This window comes from Rhinoderma darwinii, chromosome 3 (assembly GCF_050947455.1).
Source record: "Rhinoderma darwinii isolate aRhiDar2 chromosome 3, aRhiDar2.hap1, whole genome shotgun sequence".
NCBI lineage: Eukaryota > Metazoa > Chordata > Amphibia > Anura > Rhinodermatidae > Rhinoderma > Rhinoderma darwinii.
This window is the reverse complement of record NC_134689.1, coordinates 19781382-19807319: the sequence shown is the minus strand read 5'-3', so window position 1 is coordinate 19807319 and position 25938 is coordinate 19781382. Positions and strand designations below refer to the sequence as shown.

The window sequence follows — 25938 nt, the reverse complement described above, 5'->3', positions numbered from 1 at the left end:
GCTGCAGGGAAATAAAACACCTGCTGCTGAGTTTCCCAACAAATTCCAGCGATCAGTGATTCTAAGCAGTAGGACACCCTGTGACCAGCTCATCAGGAGATCCTTCAAAGAGATGAAATAATTAAAATATTATGTTCACGGTTTAGTAGAACGTTGCCATGAATATATTTTTTTATCATTTATGGCACGTTCATGTGGGTGCCCAAATTATTTGTCTACACACAAACCGTAAATTGTCCTTAAGTATCCCATTGTTTCTCCAAAAAACGTTTCCATTTTGTATTGGCCAGCCGTTTCCGTCGAGTGATAAATTAAGAAGCCGATGCTCTGCCGTTTTTTTCCAGTAACACACAACAAAATCAGATTTAGTCGATTTTATTTACAATTTTTGTACATTTTAGAGCAATACACAATTACATTTGTTTCATACTTTCTGACCTGCAAACAGATACCTTAAATTTTAACAAAAAAAATAAAAAAAAATTCTGATAAAGTACATCCAAAATAATGTAACAGTGAGACACTGACAAATCACAACATGTCTTAGCCAGAACATATTCTAAAGAAAGCCAGGAGATCGTCTTTTCTTAAGAATCTGTATATATATATATTCATATTTAACACGTCAAGATGGCCACATTTGTCTGAATTTTTATCTAGAACCTTCCTTCCTGGAAACAAAGGCAAAATAAAATTAAAATAAAATCCACCTTTTACACTTCAGATTGAATCTATGTACATGCCCCTCTCCTCTTCACATTACTGATCCATCATCATTGGGGCAGTGAAAATGGACACGTCTTAATCTATAGAAAACTGGCAAGCCCGTAAAGTAGCAGTGGACTATGTGGTGGCCTATGGCCGGTGGGGGCTATCTGGGGGCTCGTTCCTGAAACACTGAATACTTCGTATCAGATGAAGTGAAATGTTAACTACAAAAAATGTATTGTCATCTTAATGGGGTTGTCTGTGACGTTTCATTGATGGCCTATCCTTAGAATAGGCCATCAACTTATAAATGGTAGGAGCTCAGCCCCTAGGCCCGTGCTCCTTCATGGTTTTTCCAGCTCGGCAGCGTGTATTCAGGCGTGGCTGTGCCTAGTAGTGCAGCTCAGGCTCTCTCCAGGCCATCAATTAAAAGACCCAGAAAACCCAGTTAAGAAAATGAGAAATGAGCAGAGGCCCGTACCAGCCTGGGGGGTTGGGGGGTGGGAACAAAAAAAAAAAAAAAGAGAAAACACTTTCTAAAATACTTTGTGGTTGCGTCTAATCTAGGAAGAAAAAAAAAACTATGACGTACAACCTCTAATCTTGCCTACCTTACATGTGGGTGGGATCACGTTTCAAATTGAGTCAGGAGGGCTCGCACTTCTGGGGTGAGCTGTTTGGCAGCCTTCGCTGCCTCTGTGATGGCCTTGCGATAAAGACCCTTTCTCTTCTTGTTAAATCGGGACTGGAAGTTTTCTAAAAAGGGGGACAATTGTGACAAAGCAAGGAAGGAAGTGGTTGGGGAACCAAACCAGGATATGTTGGCCTCCTGCCGGACAAGCAGGCCGTTATCTTTTCGACTGATCGTTATGGCAAGTATACGGGCGGGCCACCATGGGAAGCCATATATCTTGGCCCAAACAATATCCCCAACACATATGGTCCTGCCATCGAGGGTCATGCACTTAGAGACATTTTTGGAAAACACCTTTATTTTCAAGGCATTGCTCAACTTTTTATCTTCTTTTGAAGAGGAGGACGATGATGAAGAAGGTGTATGCACGCTGCCTGGGGGGAAATCAAAGTTTTCCGTGAAACTACACTCAGAATGGGTGGATTTCAAATCATCTGTACTATCACTACTACACACTGATGCACTGGAAGAGTCGGCTTGATTTTGATTTAAGGTCATGTAAACTGTGATATTGCTTTTGCTGCCTTGCGTGCTCAGGGCTTGCTGCTCCTCCTGCTCGTCAGGCGGGACACAGACACTTGTGTTCTCAATAGCATGGCTGACCTCCTCAGGGCCATTGGAAGGGGTCTCTATTTCGGAGGGTGCCTCACCTGCTGAACGGGTGGCAGTGTAGCGAGTCTGGGGCTTGATATCAATCTTACTGCTGCGCAGGCTCTCAAGTCCGATCTTGAGGGAAGAGTCGTTCTCCTCATTGCGGTACCTTTGAGGTTTAATACGTAATCTCGGTGGAAGGGTCCCTGAGGTCGTGTTCTGAAGGCGTCTTGTAAAGTGGACTTTACCGTGAGCGCTCTTCGAGGACGATGTATCCTTTTGCTTTTTTTGGGCCTTTACTTTGGCCATTTTTAATACTACCCGAGCCTTTGCATGATCCATATTTTTACTCTGTAGCACCTTCTTCGTGTGCAGTTGAGCTTTCGGGGCATTTGTATGGGAAGCCACTTTCACCACTTTACCTCGCCCATGACCAAGGTTTGTAACCTTGGATACTGGATTTTTTTTCTGACTCTCACTTTTTCCATTTACTTTATGATCGGTTTTAAGTTTCTTATTCACAGTAGTTAAACTTTCATGCCTCCTGCGTTTTCCTTCTTCTAGCTTAAAAGAGTCATTACCGGTCTTCCTGACCTCCCTCTTATCAGTCACAACATTTTTACACTTATCACACAATACCTGCCTGGGCCGTAGTTTGATAGCGTTCATTATCGAAGTGGGTTCTTCCCTGTATATTTTCTTTTTGAGTCTTTTAATTTTACGTGGAGGGGGTTGAGGTATTGACTGGTTATAGGTGTCCCTGATAAACAAAGGCGGCGGGTACGGAGCGCCTTCATGGAAAAGAGGAGGTGGCTTTGAAGTCCACAGGTTATTATTAACTCCACAGGGCTCGGTGGACTGGATGGGGGTAACATCCAAGGAACCGGTTCCGTTCTCTTTTTTCAGTGATTCTTCTTCTTCTTGGAATGATGTGCTTTGAGGCTGAATAGGTTCCTCTGGTTTATTTTTATACTCTCGTTTAGGGTGAATGGTTACAGGGATCCCATGAGGTCCAAACCTTGAAACGAAAAAAAGAGAAGATTACACAAGTGATTAAATAAAAATAGATATATTTTTTATTTAAACTATAAACAATTAGATGTAACATGTATATGAATAGCATTTCTAAAACAACGACACCTAAGCCTGGGGTTTTTCCTATTGTCTTCAATGGAGAAAATCATTGACAACAGATTGCATTTTTACATGCGGCACCAATCTGTTTTAGATGGACGCAATTCAAAAGAAAATGTCTAACAAAAACGGCAACCACGGTCGATAGGACTATCACAGCTATATCTAACAAAGATACCAGAGGCCTCAAACTAAGGCGTGGTTCACACCGGCATTAATGTGCGCTAGCATTCAGTCAGGTTTCCAGTATTTTTTACAGTACGAGTAGTGCGGTCTGCAGGGTTATTTCTGCCATAAGGAAAAAAATATATATATTTCGGAATCCCGGGAGACCCTTAAAGTCAATAGGGGCCATCTAATTAGCTGAAAACTGTTTGGAAACCAATCCAGCATAGCAGTCATGGCTTTATTATAAATGGAAGCCATGACTTGTGTGAACAGAGCCTCAACTTGATATATGCCCTCAATAGAACTCAAATGCTCCAGGCTAAAAAGGACAGCCGGAGCAGATTAGTTTCTAAAACAGGGTTAAATTACGTAATTTTTGGGGCCATTTAGACCCCATGCACACGGCCGTAGATTTTGTCCATTATTACGGACACGCTAATTTCTATGGCCGACGGACACCTTCTCATATTCACGGACACCTTTCCGTAAATATGAGAAGGTGTCCGTCGGCCATAGAAATTATTTTTTGCTTTTTACGGACTGCTCCCATACTTTATATGGAAGCACAGCTCGCAAATGCGGGTGGCTGTCCGCGGCCGGCCGTGCCCGTAATCACGACAGATTACGGGCACGGTCGTGTGCAGGGGGCCTTACAATTTGGTACACACAAAGCCTTTATAGAGGTGTAGCAATAAAGTTATATGGTGCAACTCATCCAGATATCACATACAATTTATCAGTAGTAAGGGGTGTGGTAGCCGGGAGACACATTTAAAGACAGAATCGCACAGTAAATGGAGCCCGTGTCAGTCCTGGCAGAGAACAGGCCCGTTTCATAACGTTACAATAATAGCAGATTTATATGATGAGGAGATGTGCAACGTCACAATAAATATTCTGCAGACATTGCTCAAGTTAATAACTTTTTACATTGTGTTAAACTTGTATTTATGACGGTATTGCGGATCTCGCCCTGTTACAGTGTTGTATCTGTGGCCTATCATTACACTGGTTGTCTAAAAGTGACATTTGTAGTAGGTCTTCTAAACATTACACTGGAGCTGCTATATAGACTGCTGTAAATAGGACCATAATCCCCTTTCACTATGTGATGTATAGCCTCAATTCAGGTGAATGGGACCCGGGTACAAAGGTGAAGACCGATCAGTGGAGGAAGAGGCTGCCAGAATTTACAACTTTACAATAGTCAGGCCGGACCATCAGGGCTCCACATTGCAGACATGATCTAAATGATGAACATGACACTATATATTTCCGGGAATGATCTCATCTGGCACTCACGTGCTGCCAGTAAGAACAACAAGCAGCGCACAGGGGGGACATCTGCCTGTTTATCAGAGAAATTGAAGCATTAGAGGGGTTTTCCCACAAAATACATGTATACCCTTATCCACAGGATAGGGGATACATGTGTGATCACTGGGGGTCTGACTACTGGGACCCCCAATGATGAGGAAAACGGGGGACCAAGAGTCCCCTGAAGTGCTCCATGAGAATGGACAGCGGTCCCAGAAGTCCCAAAGAAATGAATGGAGCGCACAAACACTATTCTCACGGAGCGCTGCAGGGAACTTTTGGTCCCCCGTTCTCATCGCTGGGGGGTCCAAGCTGTCAGGCCGCCAGCGATCACACATATATCCTCTATCCTGTAAATAGGGGATACACGTGTTTGTGGGAAAACCCCTTTAATGCAAAATCCAGGAATCAATGCAATATAAGAGCCAGTTAAAGAAATCAACCCCTCCCCCCCCCCCCCCCCCAAAAAAAAAGAAAGATCTTGACAACCAATTTTTAAGCACATTGTCTTCCTGACATTAATCCAACCTTGAATTTTACTATTCACTATTAGTGGTGAAATCAAAATCACCTTAGGCCCTTTTACACGGGTTAATTATTTGGCAAATGAGCGTTCTATGAAGGCCTATTCCTGATCATCGCCCTGTGTAAGCAGATGCTTGTTCATCGGCTGATTGTATCGTCTATGCAGCCGAAAATAATCTAGTGGTCGGCAGCAGGGAGACGTGCTGCCAACATGATAGAAACGTATGGAGACGAACAATCGTAGTAATGAGCGCTCGTCCCCGTACATAGCTCCTTGTGATTTATGAGCTCCGGCTGATCTGCGCTTGTTTACACGTCCCACGTCGGGCCGTGTAAGAGGACCCTTAGGCCATGTTCACATCACAATTTTTGTCCTACGTTTGGTGATTATGCCGGAAAAAGCTGTGACCCCCTAGATGACAATGGTATCCATTTAATAAATACATCATGAACACTCATGACCCTTTTCTGTAGTTTATTACGCAATTCCATACTCTGGTTTTTTTTTCAGTATACGGATGTATACCGGCCAGACGGAGGCCAATTCTTTTAGCCTCTGTCTGACAATGTGGCCTTACGGACACTTCGCAGGAACGTTGGGTGCCGTCTCGATATACACACTAAGGCTGAATTTTTCTTCAGCACTTTGGCTGATTTTCCATTTGAATCTAGATTTTCCTATTTTTTCCCGCTAGTGCCAAGCGGGCACTCTGGGGCGAGATTACATTATAGTGTCTGAAATGTGAGCAGGACCCTGTGCAGTACCGGCCCCACCATGGGGTTTTAAATAAATGACATTTAGTCTGCAGTCACATGACAGTAAAACAAAAATAAAACATCCATTAACCCCTTCCCGCCCAAACACGTACAGTTACGTGATTAAAGCTGGTGGCTTACCGCCTTTTCACGTAACTGTACGTCATGGAGATGAAGCTGGCTCAGGAGCTGAGCCAGCGACATCACCGCCGGGTGACAGCTGTATGTTACAGCTGTCACCCTGAGGTATCGGCCAGGACCGGAACTAGCATCCGATCCGGCCGATTAACCCCTCACGTGCTGCGTTCAATAGAGATCGCAGCATGTGAGGAGTTTATAGCCACCGGCACCCCAGCAACGTGTTCGCTGGGTTGCCGGTGGCTGCAAAGGCGATCGGAGGGCTAATACTTACCTCCCGATCAGCCTGTAACGGAATCCTCCTATGCCCCGTCGTCGGCGGGGCCCAGGAGGCTTCCGGTACCACCGGCAAGATGGCGCCGGCTCAGCTTCCGGCTCAGAAGCTGAGCTGGCGTCAGCAGTGGGTGTCCGCTGTATGTTACAGTGGACACCCCGATCTATCGCCAGGAACCGGAGCTAGCTCCGATTCCTGGCATTAACCCCTTCGATGCAGCGATCCATTGTGATCGCTGCATCCTAGAGGTTTGTAGCAAATTGGCAGCCTTGCCACGCGATGGCAAGGCTGGCGACTGCTACTATGGCAACAGGAGCCCTAACAATGGACTCCTGTCTGCCATTACGTAAGCTGATTAGGCCCCACCCAGAGGCGGAGCCTGATCGGCTTGCTGTCAGTGAACTGACAGTTCCAATACATTGCACTACATAGGTAGTGCAATGTATTAGAACATCAAACAAACAGTTGGACCTTCAAGTCCCCTAGTGGGACTAAAAAAAAAGTGTAATAAAAGTAAAAATAAAAGTTGTAAAACATACAATAAAAGTTTCAAATAATAACACTAGGAAATGTTAAATACTTTTGTGTCAAAAAAGACAAAAGTATAATAGGTATGATACCTTTATTGGCTAACCATAAAAGTTCTATATGCGAGCTTTCAGAGCACAGAGGCCCCTTCAAAAATAATAAAGCCATACATATTTGGTATCGCTGCGACCGTAACGACCTAAACTATAAAAATATTATGTTATTTATCCAGCGCAGTGAACGCCATAAAAAAAACAACTCAAAAACACTGCCATAATTACTGTTTTTTTGGTCACCGTCTTCCAAAAATTGAAATAAAAAGTGATCAAAAAGTCGCATGTATCCAAAAACGGTACCTATAAAATCTATACCTCGTCTCGCAAAAAACAAACCCTCACACCGCTCCATCGACGAAAAAATGTAAAAGTTATGGCTCTCACAATATGGTGACAGAAAAAATACATTCTCTTTCCAAAAGTAATTTTATTGCGCAAAAAGTTAAAAAAGTTCTATAAATTAGGTATCGCCGAAATCGTATTGACCCGCAGAATAAAGGCAACATGTAGTTTATAACGCGTGGTGAACGCTATATATAAAAAAAACAAGCTATGGCAGAATTGCTGTTTTTTGTCACCTTGCCTCACAAAAAAAGGATAACAAGTGATCAAAAAGTTGCATGTACCCCAATATGGTACCAATAAAAGCTACAGCTCGTCCCGTAAAAAAAAAGAACCATCATACCACTACGTCTATGAAAAAATAAAATAAGTTAAGGCTCCAATAATCCAGGAAAGAAAAATATCCAGTTGTGAAGGCCCGAGGGGAACGTTTCCTCTGTTTCAAAAGGCGATGTATCAAGGCACTAAAATTAGGGAACCAGGAAGGGGAGGGCCGAAACATATCTGCTGGAAGCGAGGGCGCCCGTATTATACCAGGACAACACTTTCCCGGCAAAATTGCCTCTGCAATTGTGAACCAATACTTTATATGTCTCCAAATTAGGCCTCAATTTTACATGGTACTCTTTCACTCCTGAGCCCTGTCGAATGTCCAGGCAAAAGATTAGGGCCACACGTAGGGTGCTTCTAAAACCGGGAAACACCGCATAAAAATTGAGAGCTGTCTTGTTATGGTGGCACAAGCCGGGCACCACATATTGGCGTATCTAAGGAAAAATTCCCATTTTCACTCTCCCACATCGTGTGCACACGAATTTCTGCAAAACACCTGTGGGGTTAACATGCTCACTACACCCCTAGGTGAATACCTTGAGGGTGTTGTTTCCAAAATGGGGTCACTTCTGGGGGGACGGGGGGGACGGGGACGGGGACGACTGTTTTGGTCCCACAGGGACTTTGCAAATGCAACATAGTGACCAGAAACCAAATGCAGCAAAATCTGTACACCAAAAGCAAATGGCGCTCCTTCCCTTCTGAGCCCTGCCGTGTGTCTAAACAGCAGTTTATGACCACGTGTGGGGTATTGCCGTACTCCAGAGAAGTTGCTTTACAAATGTTGGGGTTCTTTTTTTCCTTTATTTGTTGAGAAAATTAAAAATTTTGAGCTAAAGCTACGTCTTATTGAAGAAAAAGGATTTTTTTTATTTTCACTGCCCAATTCTAATAAAATCTATGAAACACCTGTGGGGTCAAAATGCTCACTACACCCCTAGATGGATTCCTCAAGGGGTGTAGTTTTCTCAATGGAGTCACTTTTTTGGTGTTTTCACCGTTTTGGTCCCTTAGGGGCTTTGCAAATGCGACGTGGTCTCCGCAAACCATTCCTGCTAAATTTGAGCTCCAAAAGCCAAATGGCGCTCTTTCCCTTCTAAGCCCTGCCGTGGGTCCAAACAGCCATTTATTACCACATGTGGGGTATTGTTTTACTCGGGAGAAATTGCTTTACAAATGTTGCGGTGCTTTTTGTCTTTTAGCCCTTGTGGAAATTAGAAAAAAAATTAGCTAAACCTACATTTTCTTTGAAAGAATGTAGATTTTAATTTTCACGGCCTACTTCCAATAATTTCTGCAAAAAACCTGCGGGGTCAAAATGCTCACTATACCCCTAGATAATTTCCTCAAGGGGTGTAGTTTCCCAAATAGGGTAACTTTTGGTGGATTTCCACTGTTTTAGCACCGAAAGAGCCCTTCAAACCTGACATGGTGCCTAAAATAGTTTCTAATAAAAAGGAGGCCCAAAATCCACTGGGTGCTCCTTTGCTTCTGAGGCCTGTACTTCAGTCCATTACCACACTAGGGCCACATGTGGGGTATTTCTAAAAACGGCAGAATCTGGGCAATAGATATTGAGTTGCGTTTCTCTGGTAAAAACTTGTTACAAAAAAAAAAATAGATTAAAAATGAATTTCTGCAAAAAAAAAAAAAATTGAATTTGAAAATTTCACCTCCACGTTGATTTAATTTCTGTGAAACATTTAAAGGGTTAAGAAACTTTCTAAATGCTGTTTTGAATACTTTGAGGTGTGAAGATTTTAAAATGGGGTGACTTTTTGGAGGTTTCTAATATATAAGGTACTAAAAGCCACTTCACAACTGAACTGGCCCCTGTAAAAATAGCCTTTTGAAATTTTCTTGAAAATGTGAGAAATTGCTGCTAAAGTTCTAAGCCTTGTGATGTCATAGAAAAATAAAAGGATGTTCAAAAAACGATGCAAATATAAAGTAGACATATGGGGGATATTAATGAGCAACAATTTTGTGTGGTATAACTGCCTGTCTTACAAGCAGATACATTTACAAAAATGCTAATTTTTGCAATTTTTCACAAAATTTGTGTTTTTCACTGATAAATATTGAATTTATAGACCAAATTTTTCCACTATCATAAAGTCCAATGTGTCACGAGAAAACAATCTCAATCGCTTTGATAGGTAAAAGCATTCCAGTGTTATTACCACATAAAGTGAAATATGTCAGATTTGAAAAAAATGGGTCTGGTCCTGAAGGCCAAAATGAGCTTGGTCCTGAAGGGGTTAAAAACTGTTCAAATGTCAGTTTTTCTATTTACATTTTGCATCAGTGTCTCCAAATTCGCATCAATTTCCAGTCCGCCTCTGTTTATCATGGCCGTGGATTTCATTTGTCAGGTTTTTTGTATTAATCCCCTGAAAACAGCAGTGCCCACAGTGCCACATATAGGGACATATAGTCAGAGCCCACAGTGCCACAAACCCTTGCAGATAGCACCCCCACATTTAGATCACAGCACAACCCCCACTCCCTTGTAGATCGCACCGCTGTAGCTGCCACTAGGAGCGGAATCCCCGGCCAGAGGTTGACGACGCTTTGGCCAAGGATTCAGCTCCTAGTCGGTGCTACTGTGGTGCAATCGGCAAGGGGGGGGGGGGGTGTGGTGGTGCGATCTGCAAGAGAGGGGGGAGGTGGTGGTGCGATCTGCAAGAGGGGTGAGGTGGTATCACGATATATGAGGAGTCTCTGCTTCCCCGCGAAACTGCTGTTCCGTACGGTATCATTTTGTTCAGAACAGCAGTTCCGCGGGGAAGCAGAGACAGAACGGGGTGGACCAGGAAGTGACAAGGCGGCGGGGCAGAGCTTCTTCCAGCAGCATGGCGCAACAGCGCCACTAAAGAATCGATTCCACCATTCTGTTAAAAAACAGGGGCGAATTAATCTAATGAATTCAATTACCCAGCCCTAGTACACACGAAGACCAAATGCACACAATGCATTTTAAATTGTAATACAGTGCCAGCAAAGTAAATGAGAATTCAAGTAACTCATCTACACTGTGCAGAATTTTTCCGCACACAAATTGACCTGCGATGCGTATTTTAAAATCTGCAGCATGTCAATTTATCCTGCGTTTCCATCTCAGAATTATATCTGAGAAGTTTAAGAAAAAAAACGCACCTATTTCCACATCAAAATGTAAAAACTGCACCTAAAAACGCGCAAATAATTATTATTATTATTATTATTTATTTTTTTTAAAACACCACACTATTAAGTGCGGATTTTACCTGCGGAATTACTTGCGTTTATCTGCAGTTTTGATGTTGCTTTTCTGCACCAAATTATGCAACGTGTGCATGTAGCCTAAACGTAAAGAAAAAACATCACGTGAACAGGGCCTTACTGGTATTCAATCATCTCAAATTGACCAGGTGAAAACTACAAAAAAAATTCAAAGAATCCAGCAGAATAAGCCAAAGTAAATTAATATTTTCGACACATTTATATGAAATGGTTTCACTTCAGACTTGTACAAAACACTTTTCTTACAATGTGTAAATCTTTGGGCAGCACGGAAGGGGTTTAGATGCTCTATAGGTTTAAAGGGTTTGTCTCGGCATTGAGCAGTTTTTCATCCTGATGACCTATCCACAGGACAGGCCTTCAGTAAATGATCGCTGGAGATCCAACACCCAGACCATGCACCAATCAACTGTTTTAGCTGCCTCCGGCACCGTAAGTTATACAACGATCAATGCCGGCAGCAGACAGCCCCGACCAGTGTATCACGTGAATAGGAGCAGAGCTGCAGCAATACAGCACGACTGTTATACAGTAGACGGAGCTGTCTGCTTCTGGAATTGATCGTTGCATAACTTACGGTGCCGGAGGCAGCCATAATGCGGATCAATGCGGGTTCAGGATGCCCTTCATATACTGAAGACCTGTCCTGTGGATAGGTCATCAGTATGAAATACCGCACCGTGCCCGAACAACCCCTTTAAAAGGGGAAGTAGTAAAAAAATATATATATTTTATCTCCAGGGGTCTGAACTCACACACTACTAGTGTGTGTGACATGCCAATCGGTCACTTATGGGTAAATTTGCCTCTAACCCCTTAGGCGGGATTCACACGAACGGGTCGCGCCCGAGTGCCGGCCGGTAAAATCGGCCATTCTGCCCGGCCGGTTTGCATAAAGTTTTGCATCCATGCCGGGCCGGGCAGATCCGGACAGTGACATCAGCGGCAACTCCTGAAGGGGAATCCCCATGTGTTTGGGGATTCCACTTCAGGAGTTTCCCCTGATGTCACTGCCCAGATATGGACAGAGACATCAAGCGCTCTGTCCAGGAGCGGAATCCCCGAAAACACGGGGATTCCGCTCCTTCAAGGAGCTAAAGTGCGGCTAGCACATAGCAGAGCGGGGAGATACCTCCCTGCTCTGCTATAGTGGCGTCGCTACAGTAGTAGCAGCCGCAGCAGCAGCTGCTGCTGCTACTACTACTACTACTACTACTAGCGGCGCCATCGAAGGTGTCGCCGGGCCAGGAAAACAAGCAGGGGACGGGAGCCAGCGCAGCGCTCCCTTCCACCTGCTGTACACCCCGGCCCTGCCACACAGTGTACAGGGATGCCATTCGTCAGAATGGCATCAACTCCTCCTCCTCACATGCACTCTGCGCTGTGAGGAGGAGGAGATAGAGCGCAAGCGCCGGGAAACCCGGCCATCACTCGGAACACATTCCGGTGATGGCCGTGTAATACCCGGCCCCATAGACTTCTATGGGAGCCGGGCGGCCGGGTACCCGGGCAAAGATAGAGCATGTCCTATTTTTTGACGGCCGGATTTCCCGGCCGTCAAAAAATCGGTCGTGTGAATAGCCCCATTAGGGGTCTATTATTCCTAATGCAGCCGGGTGCCGGCCGATTTATGAACGGCCGGCACCCGGCCGGGAAACCCTGCCGTGTGAATGAGGCCTAAATGACCAGCTACGTTTTTGAGTTTTCACCTCTCAGCCAGAACGGTTTTATTTATTTAATTGACTTGGTCAATGATGAGGCCTTGTTTTATGCGGGAGAAATTGTATTTATTTTCACAGTTGGCGGTAGAATTTTTTTTTTCACGGCATGAATATAGGAAAAAGCAATTCTAGTCAGATTTTTCTTGTTTATTTTTTATGCTGTTCATGTTTCACGCTAAATAACACGAGATTAATTCTTGAGGTTATTACGGCCATTTATATATCTAATACGTGTAGGGTTTTTATTTAATGTAGGGGCAATACAATATTTGACGCAAAATAACAACCTTTTTTAAAAAATTGTATAACTTTTATTTCATCTCATTAAGGGATAACTATTTATAAATTTATTTTTTTTACTCGTAATGTATTAGCATACTCCTCTATGCTAATACATCATACTGTGTCACTATGACACAGGCTGCTATTACGGCAGCACATAGTGTGCCCTAACAGCAGGCAAACTGAACAGACAGCCCTGAGGTCATTTGTAGGTCCCCAGGGCTGAGTGCAGAGGGAACCCCTGCTATTTGATCACCTCACCGGGTTTCCAGTGACGCGATTAAAGAGGGGAGTTCCCTTTGATCTTGCCACGGACCGCAGCGATGAACGGGTTAATCAGCTGGGGTTCAAATGTTTTACGACCCCAGCTGTATTCAGCAGGCTTCTCTAAGATCAGGAGCGATTAGTTACAGCTCCTGCGTAGAGGATGAGCGCTCATCAGCCTCTTCTACAGCAATGCCAAAAGTCGTTGCTGTAAACTAAGCACATGCACCGCCTGCTGTCAAAAGACGGTGGGTGGTCGTTAAGGGGTTAAACAAATGGGATGAGAAAATTTTTAGCCTGTTTTATTGTGCAGTTATCCAACATCATTGTGACATCCTGCAGCAGAGGAAACATTTCTACTATTCTATAAGGCCTCATGCACACGCCTGCACGGTTCGCGATTACGGCACGGACGGACGTAGCGTCACCCACGTGCCGTCCGCAATCACTGATCGTGCACACAGAAGATGTGCATTTATTTCAATGGGACCAGACCGCACGGTCGTGTGCATGGGCCCATAGAAATGAACAGGTCCGCAATACTTCCACATTATTGCGGAAGAATTGTGGATGCAAAAACACGTTTGTGTGCATGAGGCCTAAGGCCCCATGCACATGAACGTGCATTTGCGGCCGCAATTCCCCCGAAAATCCACAGGAGAATTGTGGTCCCATTCATTTCTATGGGCCCATGCACACGACCGTGGTTTCCACGTTCCGTGCATGGTCCAGGCTCATAGAAAATTTTGGACGCGGCCATGTGCATGGCCCACGGGTGACACTCTGCGGCTGGCCGACCCGAAAATCACAGCCGTGCACGAGGCCTAAGGGTATGTGCACACACACTAATTACGTCCGTAATGGACGGACGTATTTCGGCCGCAAGTACCGGACCGAACACAGTGCAGGGAGCCGGGCTCCTAGCATCATAGTTATATACGATGCTAGGAGTCCCTGCCTCTCTGCAGGACAACTGTCCCGTACTGTAATCATGTTTTCAGTACGGGACAGCAGTTCCACGGAGAGGCAGGGACTCCTAGCGTCGTACATAAGTATGATGCTAGGAGCCCGGCTCCCTGCACTGTGTTCGGTCCACTACTTGCGGCTGAAATACGTCCGTCAATTACGGACGTAATTAGTGTGTGTGCACATACCCTAAGAGTAACCACAAAACTAAGACCAGTAATTTCCAAACTGCGGTTTTCCAGCTGTGATGAAACTACAACTCCCAGCACACCCTGGAACAGTGGCCGTCAGGGCATGAAGGCAGTTGACATTTTACCACAGCTGGAAAAAGTCACAAATTTGAGTCCATGTGCTTAAGGTGGGCATACACATTAGATTGTCGGCCGAACCCACCAATTTTGGCACGACCGGCCGACAATCTAACATTTATTAGATGTTCTGCCAACGATTGTCAGGAAGGTCGGGGGGAAAAAAGGACCCATGCCCGATCCTTCGTTCTCAAGATAGAGAAGCCGCAAGAGGAGTCTGACAGCGGCTTATTTACCTCTTCCAATTGAAACCACACACACACACACGCTCGGCTAAACCGAACATGCATGTGTATGGGAAGGTTGGGAAGAATAGCTGTCTGACCCTATGTAATCAAACCAAGAGAATATAATAATCTCATCTAAGACCTGCCCTGTAAATCCTTTACCAGTCAGACAGGTGCAAAACCCAGCAATGAAACGGTGTCAAAGAGCTCTAGACAAACACTAGACAGGTGCCAAGATACATTCAACACCGCACTTATAACCGCTTCCATAGAAAACTGCTGATAATTGAATTTCTGCCAAAAAAGGGTGCATTAACCCCTTCCCGACATTTGACGTACATGTACGTCATGGAAAGCATGGACTTCCCGCAAAATGCCGTACATGTACGTCAAACGTTTGGCACCGGCTCAGAAGCTGAGTCGGTGCCATCATCGTCGGATCTCAGCTGTATCTTACAGCTGACATCCGACTAACGGCGGGGACCGAAATTAGCTTCGATCCCCGCCATTAACCCCTTAAGTGCAGCGCTCAAACGCGATCGCTGCACTTAAGGTGTTTGCAGCTCATCGGAGCCCCAGCAATGAAATTGCCGGGGTTCCGGTGGCTGCAATGGCAACCGGAGGCCTAATACTGGCCTCCCGGTCTGCCTAGCACCGAAGCCGGTCAAGATCCGCCCGGCGGCGGAGCCTGATCGGCTTCCGTAGCTGCCGGCAAGATGGCGCCGGGTCAGGAGCTGATCCGGCGTCATCAGCGGTGGAGGTCAGCTGTACTGTACAGCTGACATCCACCTGTAACGGCAGGAACCGGAGCTAGCTCCGATCCCTGCCATTAACCCCTTCGATGCAGCAATCGAAAGCGATTGCTGCATCGTAGCGGTTACTAGCAGATCGCCAGCCCTGACAGGCAATCGGGACTGGCGACTGCTGTTATGGCAACAGGAGACACAATGGTCTCCTGCTCTGCCATTACGGAAGCCGATTTAGGCCCCGCCGGGAGGCGAAGCCTAAACGGCTTGCTGTCAGTGAATGACTGACAGATCTAATACATTGCACTACATAGGTAGTGCAATGTATTAGAAAAAAAAATATCTGACCGTTGGACCTTCAAGTCCCCTAGTGGGACTTGAGAAAAAGTGTAAAAAAAGTATAAAAAAGTGTAAAAAAAAGTGCAAAAAATAAAAGTTTGAAAACAATAAAAGTTTCAAGTAATCAAATAAAACACAATCCCCCTTTTACTCTTATCAAGTCCTTTATTATTGAAAAATAATAATAAACCATATGTATTTGGTATCGCCACGACCGTAACGACCGGAGGTATCAAAATATTAGATTATTTATTGCACGCGGTGAACAGCGTAAAAAAACCCCGTAAAAAACGTTACCAGAGTTTCTGTTTTTTGGTCACTTTGCCCTACAAATATTACAATAAAAAGTGATCAAAAAGTCGCACGTATCCAAAAATTGTACCTATAAAAACTATAGCTCGTCCCGCAAAAAACAAGCCCTCATACACCTCCGTCGACAAAAAAATTAAAAAGTTATGGTTCTCACAACTTGGCGACAGAAAAAAAAAATTACTTTTGTAAAAAGAATGTAATTGTGCAAAAAGTTGTAAAACATAAAAAAGTTCTATAAATGAGGTATCGCCGGAATCGTACTGACCCGCAGAATAAAGTTAACATGTAATTTATAACGCATGGTGAACGCTGTATAAAAAAACCGAAAAAAGCTGTGCCAGAATTGCGTTTTTTTGTTTACCTGGCATCCCAAAAAATAGGATAAAAGGTGATCAAAAAGTCACATGTACCCCAAAATGGTACCAATAATAACTACAGCTCGTCCCGCAACAAACCAGCCCTCATACCGCTACGTCTATGAAAAAATAAAATTAGTTATGGCTCCAATAAGTCAGGAAATAAAAAAATATGCAGTTGTGCCCGAGGGGAACATTTCTTCAGTTTCAAGAGGCGATTTATCAAGGACCTAAAATTAGGGAACCAGGAAGGGGAGGGCCCAAACATATCCGCTGGAAGCGACGGTGCCCGTATTATACCAGGAACACTTCCTAGCAAAATTCCCCAAACTACAAAGGCGCGGAGTGTGGACCAAAAGGGGGATAAGAAATGACACCATTTATCAGTGCGACACCGGCCTGTGCAGAAAGGATTGCTTCACAGCGTAACACACATCTATGGATTATTTTTATTTTTTTATACCACCTGACTATGCCCCTTATATACTCCGCCCCGCTTACATGTACCCCCACATTATAAAACACCAGCAATACTCAAACAAATATAGTGCCAAGCAAAATCCGCTCTCCAAAAGCCAAATGGTGCTCCCTCGGCCCTGAACCCTACAGCGTGCCCAAACAGCAGTTTCCTTCCACATATATGGCACAGTCATACCCGGGAGAACCCTTTTAACAATTTTTGGGTTGTGTCTCCAGCGTCAAAAGCTGGGCATGACATATTTGCCACTGAATGGCATATCTAGGGAAAAATATAAATTTTTAATTTGCACCATCCACAGCGCATTCATTTATGGAAAAGACCTGTGGGGTGAAAATGCTCACTACACCCCTTAATAAATGCCTTGAGGGGTGCAGTTCCATAGTGGGGGTCACTTATCAGGGGTTTCTTTTTATTATTTCACATCTGAGCCTCTGCAGTTGTGAACCAATACTTTGTAAATCGCCAAATTAGGCTTCCACTCCGCATGGTACTCTTCACTTCTGAGCCCTGTCATATGTCCAGACAAAAGATTAGTGCCCCATGTAGGGTGTTTCTAAAACCGGGAAACACCGCATAATAATTAGAGAGCTGTCTTGTTATGGTGGCACAAGCCGGGCACCACATATTGGCATATCTATGGAAAAAAATCCCATTTTCACTCTGCAACATTGAGCGCACACTAATTTCTACAAAACACCTGCAGTGTTAAAATGCTTACTACACCCCTTGGTAAATGCATTGAGGGGTGTAGTTTCCAAAATGGGGTCACTTCTGGGGGGTTTCCACTGTTTTGGGCCCACAGGTGCCCAGAAACCAATCCAGCAACATCTGCACTCCAAATGGCGGTCCTTCCCATCTGAGCCCTGCCGTTTGCCCAAACAGCAGTTTATGACCACATATGGGGTATTGCCGTACTCGGGAGAAATAGCTTTACAAATGTTGGGTTCTTTTTTTCCTTCATTTGTTGAGAAAATGAAAAAATTTGCGCTAAAGCTACGTCTTATTGAAGAAAAAGGACTGTTTTTATTTTCACTGCCTAATTCTAATAAATTCTATGAAACATCTGTGGGGTCAAAATGCTCACTACACCCCTAGATGCATTCCTCAAGAGGTGTAGTTTCCTAAATGGAGTCCCTTTTTGGGCGTTTTCATTGTTTTGTCTCCTCAGGGGCTTTGCAAATGTGACCTGGCCTCCGCAAATCATTCCTGCTAAATGTGATCTCAAAAAGCCAAATAGTGCTCTTTCCCTTCTAAGCCCTGCCGTGTGTCTAAACAGCCGTTTATTACCACATGTGGGGTATTGTTTTACTCGGGAGAAATTGCTTTACATATTTTGTGGTGCTTTTTCTCCTTCAGTCCTTCTGGAAATGAGAAAAAATTAGCTAAACCTACATTTTCTTTGAAAAAATGTAGATTATTATTTTCAGGGCCTACTTCCAATAATTTCTGCAAAAAAACTGTGGTGTCAAATCGCTCACTATACCCCTAGATAATTTCCTCAATGGGTGTAGTTTCCAAAATGGGGTCACTTGTGGGGGGTTTCCACTGTTTTATCCCCTCAGGGGCTTTGTAAATGTGACATGGCCTCCGAAAACCATTCCTGCTAAATGTGAACTCCAAAAGCCAAATAGCGCTCTTTCCCTTCTCAGCCACGCCGTGTCTCCAAACAACCGTTTATTACCACATGTGGGGTATTGTTTTACTCGGGAGAAATTGCTTTACAAATTTTGTGGTGCTTTTTCTCCTTTAGTCCTTGTGGAAATGAGAAAAAAAATAGCTAAACCTACATTTTCTTTGAAGAAATGTTGATTTTAATTTTCACGGCCTACTTCCAATAATTTCTGTAAAAAACCTGTGCGGTCAAAATGCTCACTACACCCCTAGATAATTTCCTTGAGGTGTCTAGTTTCCCAGATGGGGTCACTTTTGGTTGATTTTGACTGTTTTGGCACCGCAAGAGCCCTTCAAACCTGACATGGTGCCTAAAATATATTCTAACAAAAATAAGGCCCCAAAATCCACTAGGTGCTCCTTTGCTTCTGAGGCCGATGCTTCATTCCAGTAGCATGCTACGGCCACATGTGGGATATTTCCTAAAACTGCAGAAACTGGGCAACAAATATTGAGTTGCATTTCTCTGGTAAAACCTTCTGTTTTATAAAAAAAATTGTATTAAAAATGTATTTCTGCAGAAAAATATGAAATTTGTAAATTTCACCTCTACTTTGCTTTAATTCCTGTGAAATGTGTAAAGGGTTAAGACATTTTCTAAATGCTGTTTTGAATACTTTGAGGGGTGAAGTTTTTAAAATGGGGTGACTTTTTTGGGGTTTCTAATATATAAGGCCCTCAAAACCACTTCACAACTGAACTGCCCCCTGTAAAAATAGCCTTTTGAAATTTTCTTGAAAATGTGAGAAATTGCTGCTAAAGTTCTAAGCCTTGTGAGGTCATAGAAAAATAAAAGGATGTTCAAAAAACGATGCCAATCTAAAGTAGACATATGGGTGATGTTAATTAGCAACAATTTTGTGTGGTATTACTATCTGTCTTACAAGCAGATACATTTAAATTGAGAAAAATGCTAATTTTTGCAATTTTTCGCTAATTTTTGGTGTTTTTCACAATTAAATACTGAACATATCGAGCAAATTTTGCCAGTAACATAAAGTCCAATGTGTCACGAGAAAACAATCTCAGAATCGCTTGGATAGGTGAAAGCATTCCGGAGTTATTACCACATAAAGTGACACATGTCAGATTTGAAAAATGAGGCTCTGTCAGGAAGGTCAAAAGTGGCTAAAGAGGGAAGGGGTTAACAAAACCAATAAAGGGGTTGTCTGGACATTGTTTTTATTGACAGTATCCTTAAGATAGGTCATCAATATAAGATCGGTGGGGGCCCGACTCACTGCCCTTCCACAGTTTACAAGCACAGCACCGTGTGCGGCGCTGTGCCCGGCAAACTCTGAAGAGGCTCCGGCGATAAATGCTGCAGCCCCTTCAGTGAGCTGATTGGAGGGGTACCGGAAGTCATACCCTCACGGATCTTATATTGATGACCAATGCGAAGGATAGGCCATCAATAAAAAAAAAAAATGTCTGGACAACCCCATAATTCCAACCGAGAGAAATAATTGAAATGATGGAAATCCACTTCCTGCAGAATTGAATTACATGGACCATAGGAACAGCGTTATATTAAGAAAAATCTAAGATTCTAGCGACAGGATAGGTGATGAATGTCCGATCGCTAGGGGCTCACCACAGATCACTAGTACAGGAGACCCCAGCCCGCCGTTCCTCCTCTTCAGCACGACCACAGTAAGGAGGAATTATATGTAGCGGTGTTCAAATTCTATGGAGTTACCAAAAGAACGCTCAGCTGTTTCTAACACACCCATAGAGAAGATTGTATGTAGGAGCAGAGCTCAGGCTCAACCGCCGGCGCATACAAGTGGGGGAGGGCTGAAAAGAAAGTACTTCCTGTTCCTATGGAGTCACACAGTATATCACATGATCCCTTGCGGCCTGTCAAAAGCTCTAAAAAGGATCATATGAAATAAGCTCCCCGTTTCTCCAGAAACCTGCTTTAGACTACATCTTCTGATCCTTTTAGAGCTGCATTTGGCACTTTGGGCTGCTGTTTAGTTGGTGTAATTGTACCCACTAGAATAACTTTAAGGGCGAATTTACATGAGCGTGTGCGTTTTTGCGCACGCAAAAAACAGAGTTTTGCGTGCGCAAAAGGCACTTAACAGCTCCGTGTGTCATCACATAGGATGTGCGGCTGCGTGATTTTCGCGCAGCCGCCATCATTATGACACGGTTTGTAAACAGAAAAGCACGTGGTGCTTTTGTTTCCAAACATACTTTTTACTGCTGTTGCGCGAATAACACGCATCCCAAGGAAGGGCTTCCGTGTGCTGCGCGTGATTTTCACGCACCCATAGACTTCAATGGGTGCGTGATGCGCGAAAATCGCAGAAATATAGGACCTGTTTTGAGTTTTCCGCAGCGGACTCACGCAGCGTAAAAATCACTGACAGTCTGCACTGCCCCATAGACTTGCATAGGACCGTGCGACACACGTGTCGCACGGACATATATCGCATTTGTGTAAATCCGCCCTTAGGCTATGGATGAAGCGGAATTTGCAGCAATAATGAACGTGCTGAGGAATTTTAAATCTGCAGCATGTTCATTATCCCCGTACTATATATATTTTCATGATCGTGTGGGTATTAAGTACTGTATTGACATGCATTACAGGGACAATGTTAACAGATTCTGTCAGGATTTAGGTGGACATATAAACACGGCTTAAGGGCACCATACACAAGTCCATATTTTAATTACGGTCTAGTAATTCTTTAAAGGGTGACTAAATTTAAAAAAAAACAAAAAACTTTTGACACCTCATAGTGACATGTCCAAAGTTTTGATTGGTGGAGTTCAGAGCACGGAGACCTCCACCGATCGTAAAAACGAAGAAGCAGAAGCACTTGGGTGAGCAATGTACTGCTTCGTTTCTGAACAGCTTTCCCCAGAGCGGTCTACATACTCAATAAAGTCTAGGAGTCTGTAAACCGCTACTAGTCTCCTGTTAAGCACTAATAAAAGGACCAAGATATTAGGCCCCTCGGCTGTCATGATAACCCATCAGCAACCCGTAATCACATTGCAGGTGATGTGGTGACAGAGCCCCCCCGCCCTTTGTCTAATGGATTAGATGCCATGGTCGATATTGACCGCAGCATCTAAGTGGTTAAATGGGAAGGATCAGTTATCTCCGATCTCAGCCATTACAATGACACGTCAGTTGTAATATACAGCTGACACCCAGTATATGGAGCAGGTTCATCCCGCTACATACGCCACCACCCTCTTCCGCTAGGACACATTTACATCCATTTGCGATGAGGGGTCAACAACATTTGCAGCTTTTTCTCCAACTCATGTGTACAGGACTCCCCTAAATAAACAAATTAATTCCAAATACTTTCACTTGGTCTTGGAGCTCAGGGACACTTCTCAATGCTCACAGCATCTCCTTTAGCAAATTTGGCATACTGGCCCTTTAATCTTAATACAAGTGGCAGTCTAAAAAGATTTTACAATGAACTGGAAAATCTTACATTGCTGAGCCAAGAGAGTCTAACAAGCGCCTGCACACTCACAATGTGGTTATTCAATCCATTTCCTAAATGACCGGATACAGTCAGGGCCGACTCTTGAGCCAAAGGAGGAAGAAACAGAGGGCAGTTCAGGTCAGCCTAAGGCTGGATTCACACGAGCATGTTACGTCCGTAATTGACTGACGTATTTCGGCCGCAAGTCCCGGACCGAACACAGTGCAGGGAGCCAGGCTCCTAGCATCATACTTCTGTACGATGCTAGGAGTCCCTGCCGGACAACTGTCCCGTACTGTAATCATGTTTTCAGTACGGGACAGTTGTCTCGCAGCAAAGCAGGGACTCCTAGCATCGTACATAACTATGATGCTAGGAGCCCGGCTCCCTGCACTGTGTTCGGTGCGGGACTTGCGGCTGAAATACGTCCGTCAATTACGGACGTAACATGGTCGTGTGAATCCAGCCTATTACTCCAAAATATACATCTTAAAGAGGCTCTGTCACCATCTTATAAGCAGTGTTTTTTATTTAGAAAAACTATTAATTTTGATGGAGTTATGACCTATATTAGATTTATGCTAATGACTTTAATGCCCAACTGGGCGTTTTTTAGCTTTTGACCAAGTGGGCGCTGTAAAGAGAAGTGTATGTTGCTGACCAATCAGCGTCATACACTGCCCTCCATTCATGTACTCCGCACATAGTGATTTTGCTAGATCATGATGTGCGGTCACTTACTCACACATTAACGTTACTGAAGTGTCTTGACAGCGAATAGACATTGCTTCCAGCCAGGACGCAATGTCTATTCACAATCCCGACACTTCGGTAACGTTTGTGTGGGACTTAATGACAGCAAGTGTGATCTCAAGATCACGCTTGCTGTCATTAAGTCCCACACAAACGTTACCGAAGTGTCGGGATTGTGAATAGACAATTGTTTTTAGCCACAGCTTAAAGCAAGGGGCTGAACTGCAAGTAATGTAAGGCTGGGTTCACACAACGTATTTTCAGACGTATTATGCCTCGATTTACGCCTGAAAATACGGCTCCAATACGTCGGCAAACATCTGCCCATTCATTTGAATTGGTTTTGCCGACATACTGTGCCGACGACCTGTCATTTACACGTCATCGTTTGACAGCTGTCAAACGACGACGCGTAAATTGACTGCCTCGGCAAAGAAGTGCAGGGCACTTTTGCAACGTAATTTGAGCCGTTCTTCATTGAAGTCAATGAAGAGCAGCTCAAGATTACGAGCGTCAAAGACGCCTTCGCATAATACGAGGAGGAGCTTTTATGTCTGAAACGACGCCGCGGTTTTCTCCTGAAAACAGTGTATTTTCAGACGTAAAAGACAGTTCTCGTGTGCACATACCCTTATAGTGAATGGCATGATTCTTTTGTACGGAATCTGGCAAAAGAGAAACTCTGTATGGCCCGGTCTGAAATTTGAGGCATACTGAGGTACAGTAGGACCCCATATAATAGCCATGTGTACGAGTCCTTAAAAGGGGTTTACTAATTAGAAGAACTTGATAGCCTGTCCTGAGGATAGGCTATCAATATCTGATCGGTGGGGGTCCGACTGTTTTGAAGGGGCCGCGACGTTAATGCGAGCGCTAATTCCCCTTCATTCCTTATCTGCTCGTACTGTGAGTCGCCAACACACTTTAGTACGCACAAAGTATTACAGACTTCTTCCATTCTCCCACACATTAGCCCCTACAAAACAGCTCATCAGCGGGGGCAGGGGCGAGGCACACTTTTATGAACTTAATTTTAGGAGAGAATTGAAAATAAGCAGCTATTCCAGCATTGATTTTCACGTTATAAATTTACGCCGTTTAATATGCAGCGTAAATAACATTAACTTTATTCTATGGGTCGGCACGATTAAGGGGATACCAAATATGTAAAGGTTTTATATGTTTTCCTATGTTTGCACAATTTTTAAAAACCCTTTGAGAAAAAAAATTACTTGTTTTTGCATCGCCGCATTCCAGGAGCCATAACTTTTATTTTTCCGTAAATGTGGCCGTATGTGGGCTTGATTTTTGCGGGCCAAGGTGGAGTAGATAGGACTTCTAGATGAATTTTTATAAAAAAAATTTATTGGGGGGAATGGGAGAAGAGAATTTTGCAGTTTTTTTCTGTTTTTTTTTTGGATGCCGTTCATCCGGCGGTTTAATTAATGTGTTCATTTTATTGTTCAAGTCGTTACCATCGCGGAGATACCATATATATGTATGTGGTATTTGTTTTGACACTTCCTAAATAAAACCACTTTTTGGGCAAAAAAAGTAGTTTTATTTTGGCTGTTAATTATTTTTTTTTTTCACAAACTTTAACTGCTTTCCTTTTCTTTTTTTTTTAGTCCCACCAGGGGTCTACACTATGTGATCTGCTGATCGCATATATAATGCTTTGTTATACTTAGTATACCAAAGCATTATTGCCCGTCAGAGTAAAACTGACAGGCAATCTATTAGGCCATGCCTCAGATTTCTTTGCGGGGCTGCCGATCCGGTGACGGAGGGAGCTCTCCCTCTGTCAAACACATTAGATGTCGCTGTTGATAGCGGCATCCAATGGGTTAAACTGCCGGAACCGGAGTGCGCGTCGATTCCGGCAGGAGCCAGGCTTTATATAACAGTCGAGCTCCTGGCGCTGATCGCGTGGGTACACTGGCAGTACCCACGCGATCAGAGGACGGATATATATTTGCGGGAACTAATTCCTACACAGGACGATAGATCAGTCCGTCATAAAGGGGTTAATCTCTAAACAATGCTTTACCAATCTGTCACCAGGTTTATGCTGCTCTGAGTGCAGGATAAAGTAGTGAGAGACAATCTGTAGCTTTCATAAAATCACTGTTTTTCTCTTGCAGGCCATATTCATGAGCTGCTACTAGATTTGCACGCCCGCCATAGCGAGAAAGCTGACAATTAGCAGCAGGATTTCAAGGTAGCCGCAGCTCATGAATACCAGCTGCAGTAGAAATTTTATTAATCCCACAGATTATTGCAAGTGTCCCAGCACCGGAATCAGGACCTCCGTCACTACTTTATGCTGGCCTCAGATAGGACAGCATAAACCTGGTGGCAGATTCCCTTTAAGCTGACCAAGCACATAATATAGCCATTTATTCAGCCGACAGCCATCTCTCCTGTCCTCCACATAAACATGCAGACTCTGAACAGCTGAGTGCGCCCGATTATTTCAATAGAGGGGGGGGGGGGAGATAAGCTTTTGCCAGACACCTCTGGGACCGCTTATCTACTAGAGACAGAGGATCGGGTATTTGGAAAACATGTCGGATACATTATTCCCTGGGACCTTCATACTTTTCCACGCACAAAAGTTCTACACACATACAATTATTTTTTCTAAGGCTCTGTTCAGTTTTTTGCAGGCAGAAAAAAAAAATAATCTGCCTCAGAAGTCCTTCAGGAATTTTGACCTGCCTGCACATTTTGCCCACAGTTTTCACTGCGTTTTTTCGCCCGCGGCCATTATAGCTAGTGAAAGGATTGCTGGCAAAGAAACACCGCAAAAAAAACGCTCGGAAACCAGTGCCGCAGGTTTTTTCTGCCTCCCATTAATACAACGGGAGGTCAGAGGCAGAAACCGCAGCGGGGAAGGACATGACGCTCTTTTCCCCCCACGAGCAGCCAAAAGACACCCAGGCGAAGACAGCCTCTGCCACCCATTGGGGGGGGGGGGGTGGTGATTTAGTCTGTTTTTTCACACTGATTGACGCATTTTCAGCACCAAAAATCGGTGTGAACAGGGCCTTAAAGATTTGGTTTTCTGCTCTTCAAAAATATCCAAACGTACGCTCACTGACTATTAACAGGAGACGTTGCGCATGCTTTTTCTGACATAAGGGAGGAAGAGAGCATCCTCCACGATTTATTCAGAAAAAAGCAACCATCGGAAAGTTAA

General features: G+C 44.0%; 1 protein-coding gene across 1 annotated transcript in view; it reads right to left on the bottom strand.

The window, feature by feature from the left end:
• Positions 1–376: 376 nt before the first annotated feature.
• Positions 377–25938, bottom strand: part of PWWP2A (PWWP domain containing 2A) — a 32072-nt gene continuing 6510 nt past the window's right edge. The window contains exon 2 of the mRNA XM_075856082.1: positions 377–3011. Coding sequence (XP_075712197.1) covers positions 1337–3011 — 1675 coding nt within the window. The 3' untranslated portion in view covers positions 377–1336. The remainder of the gene's footprint in view (positions 3012–25938) is intronic.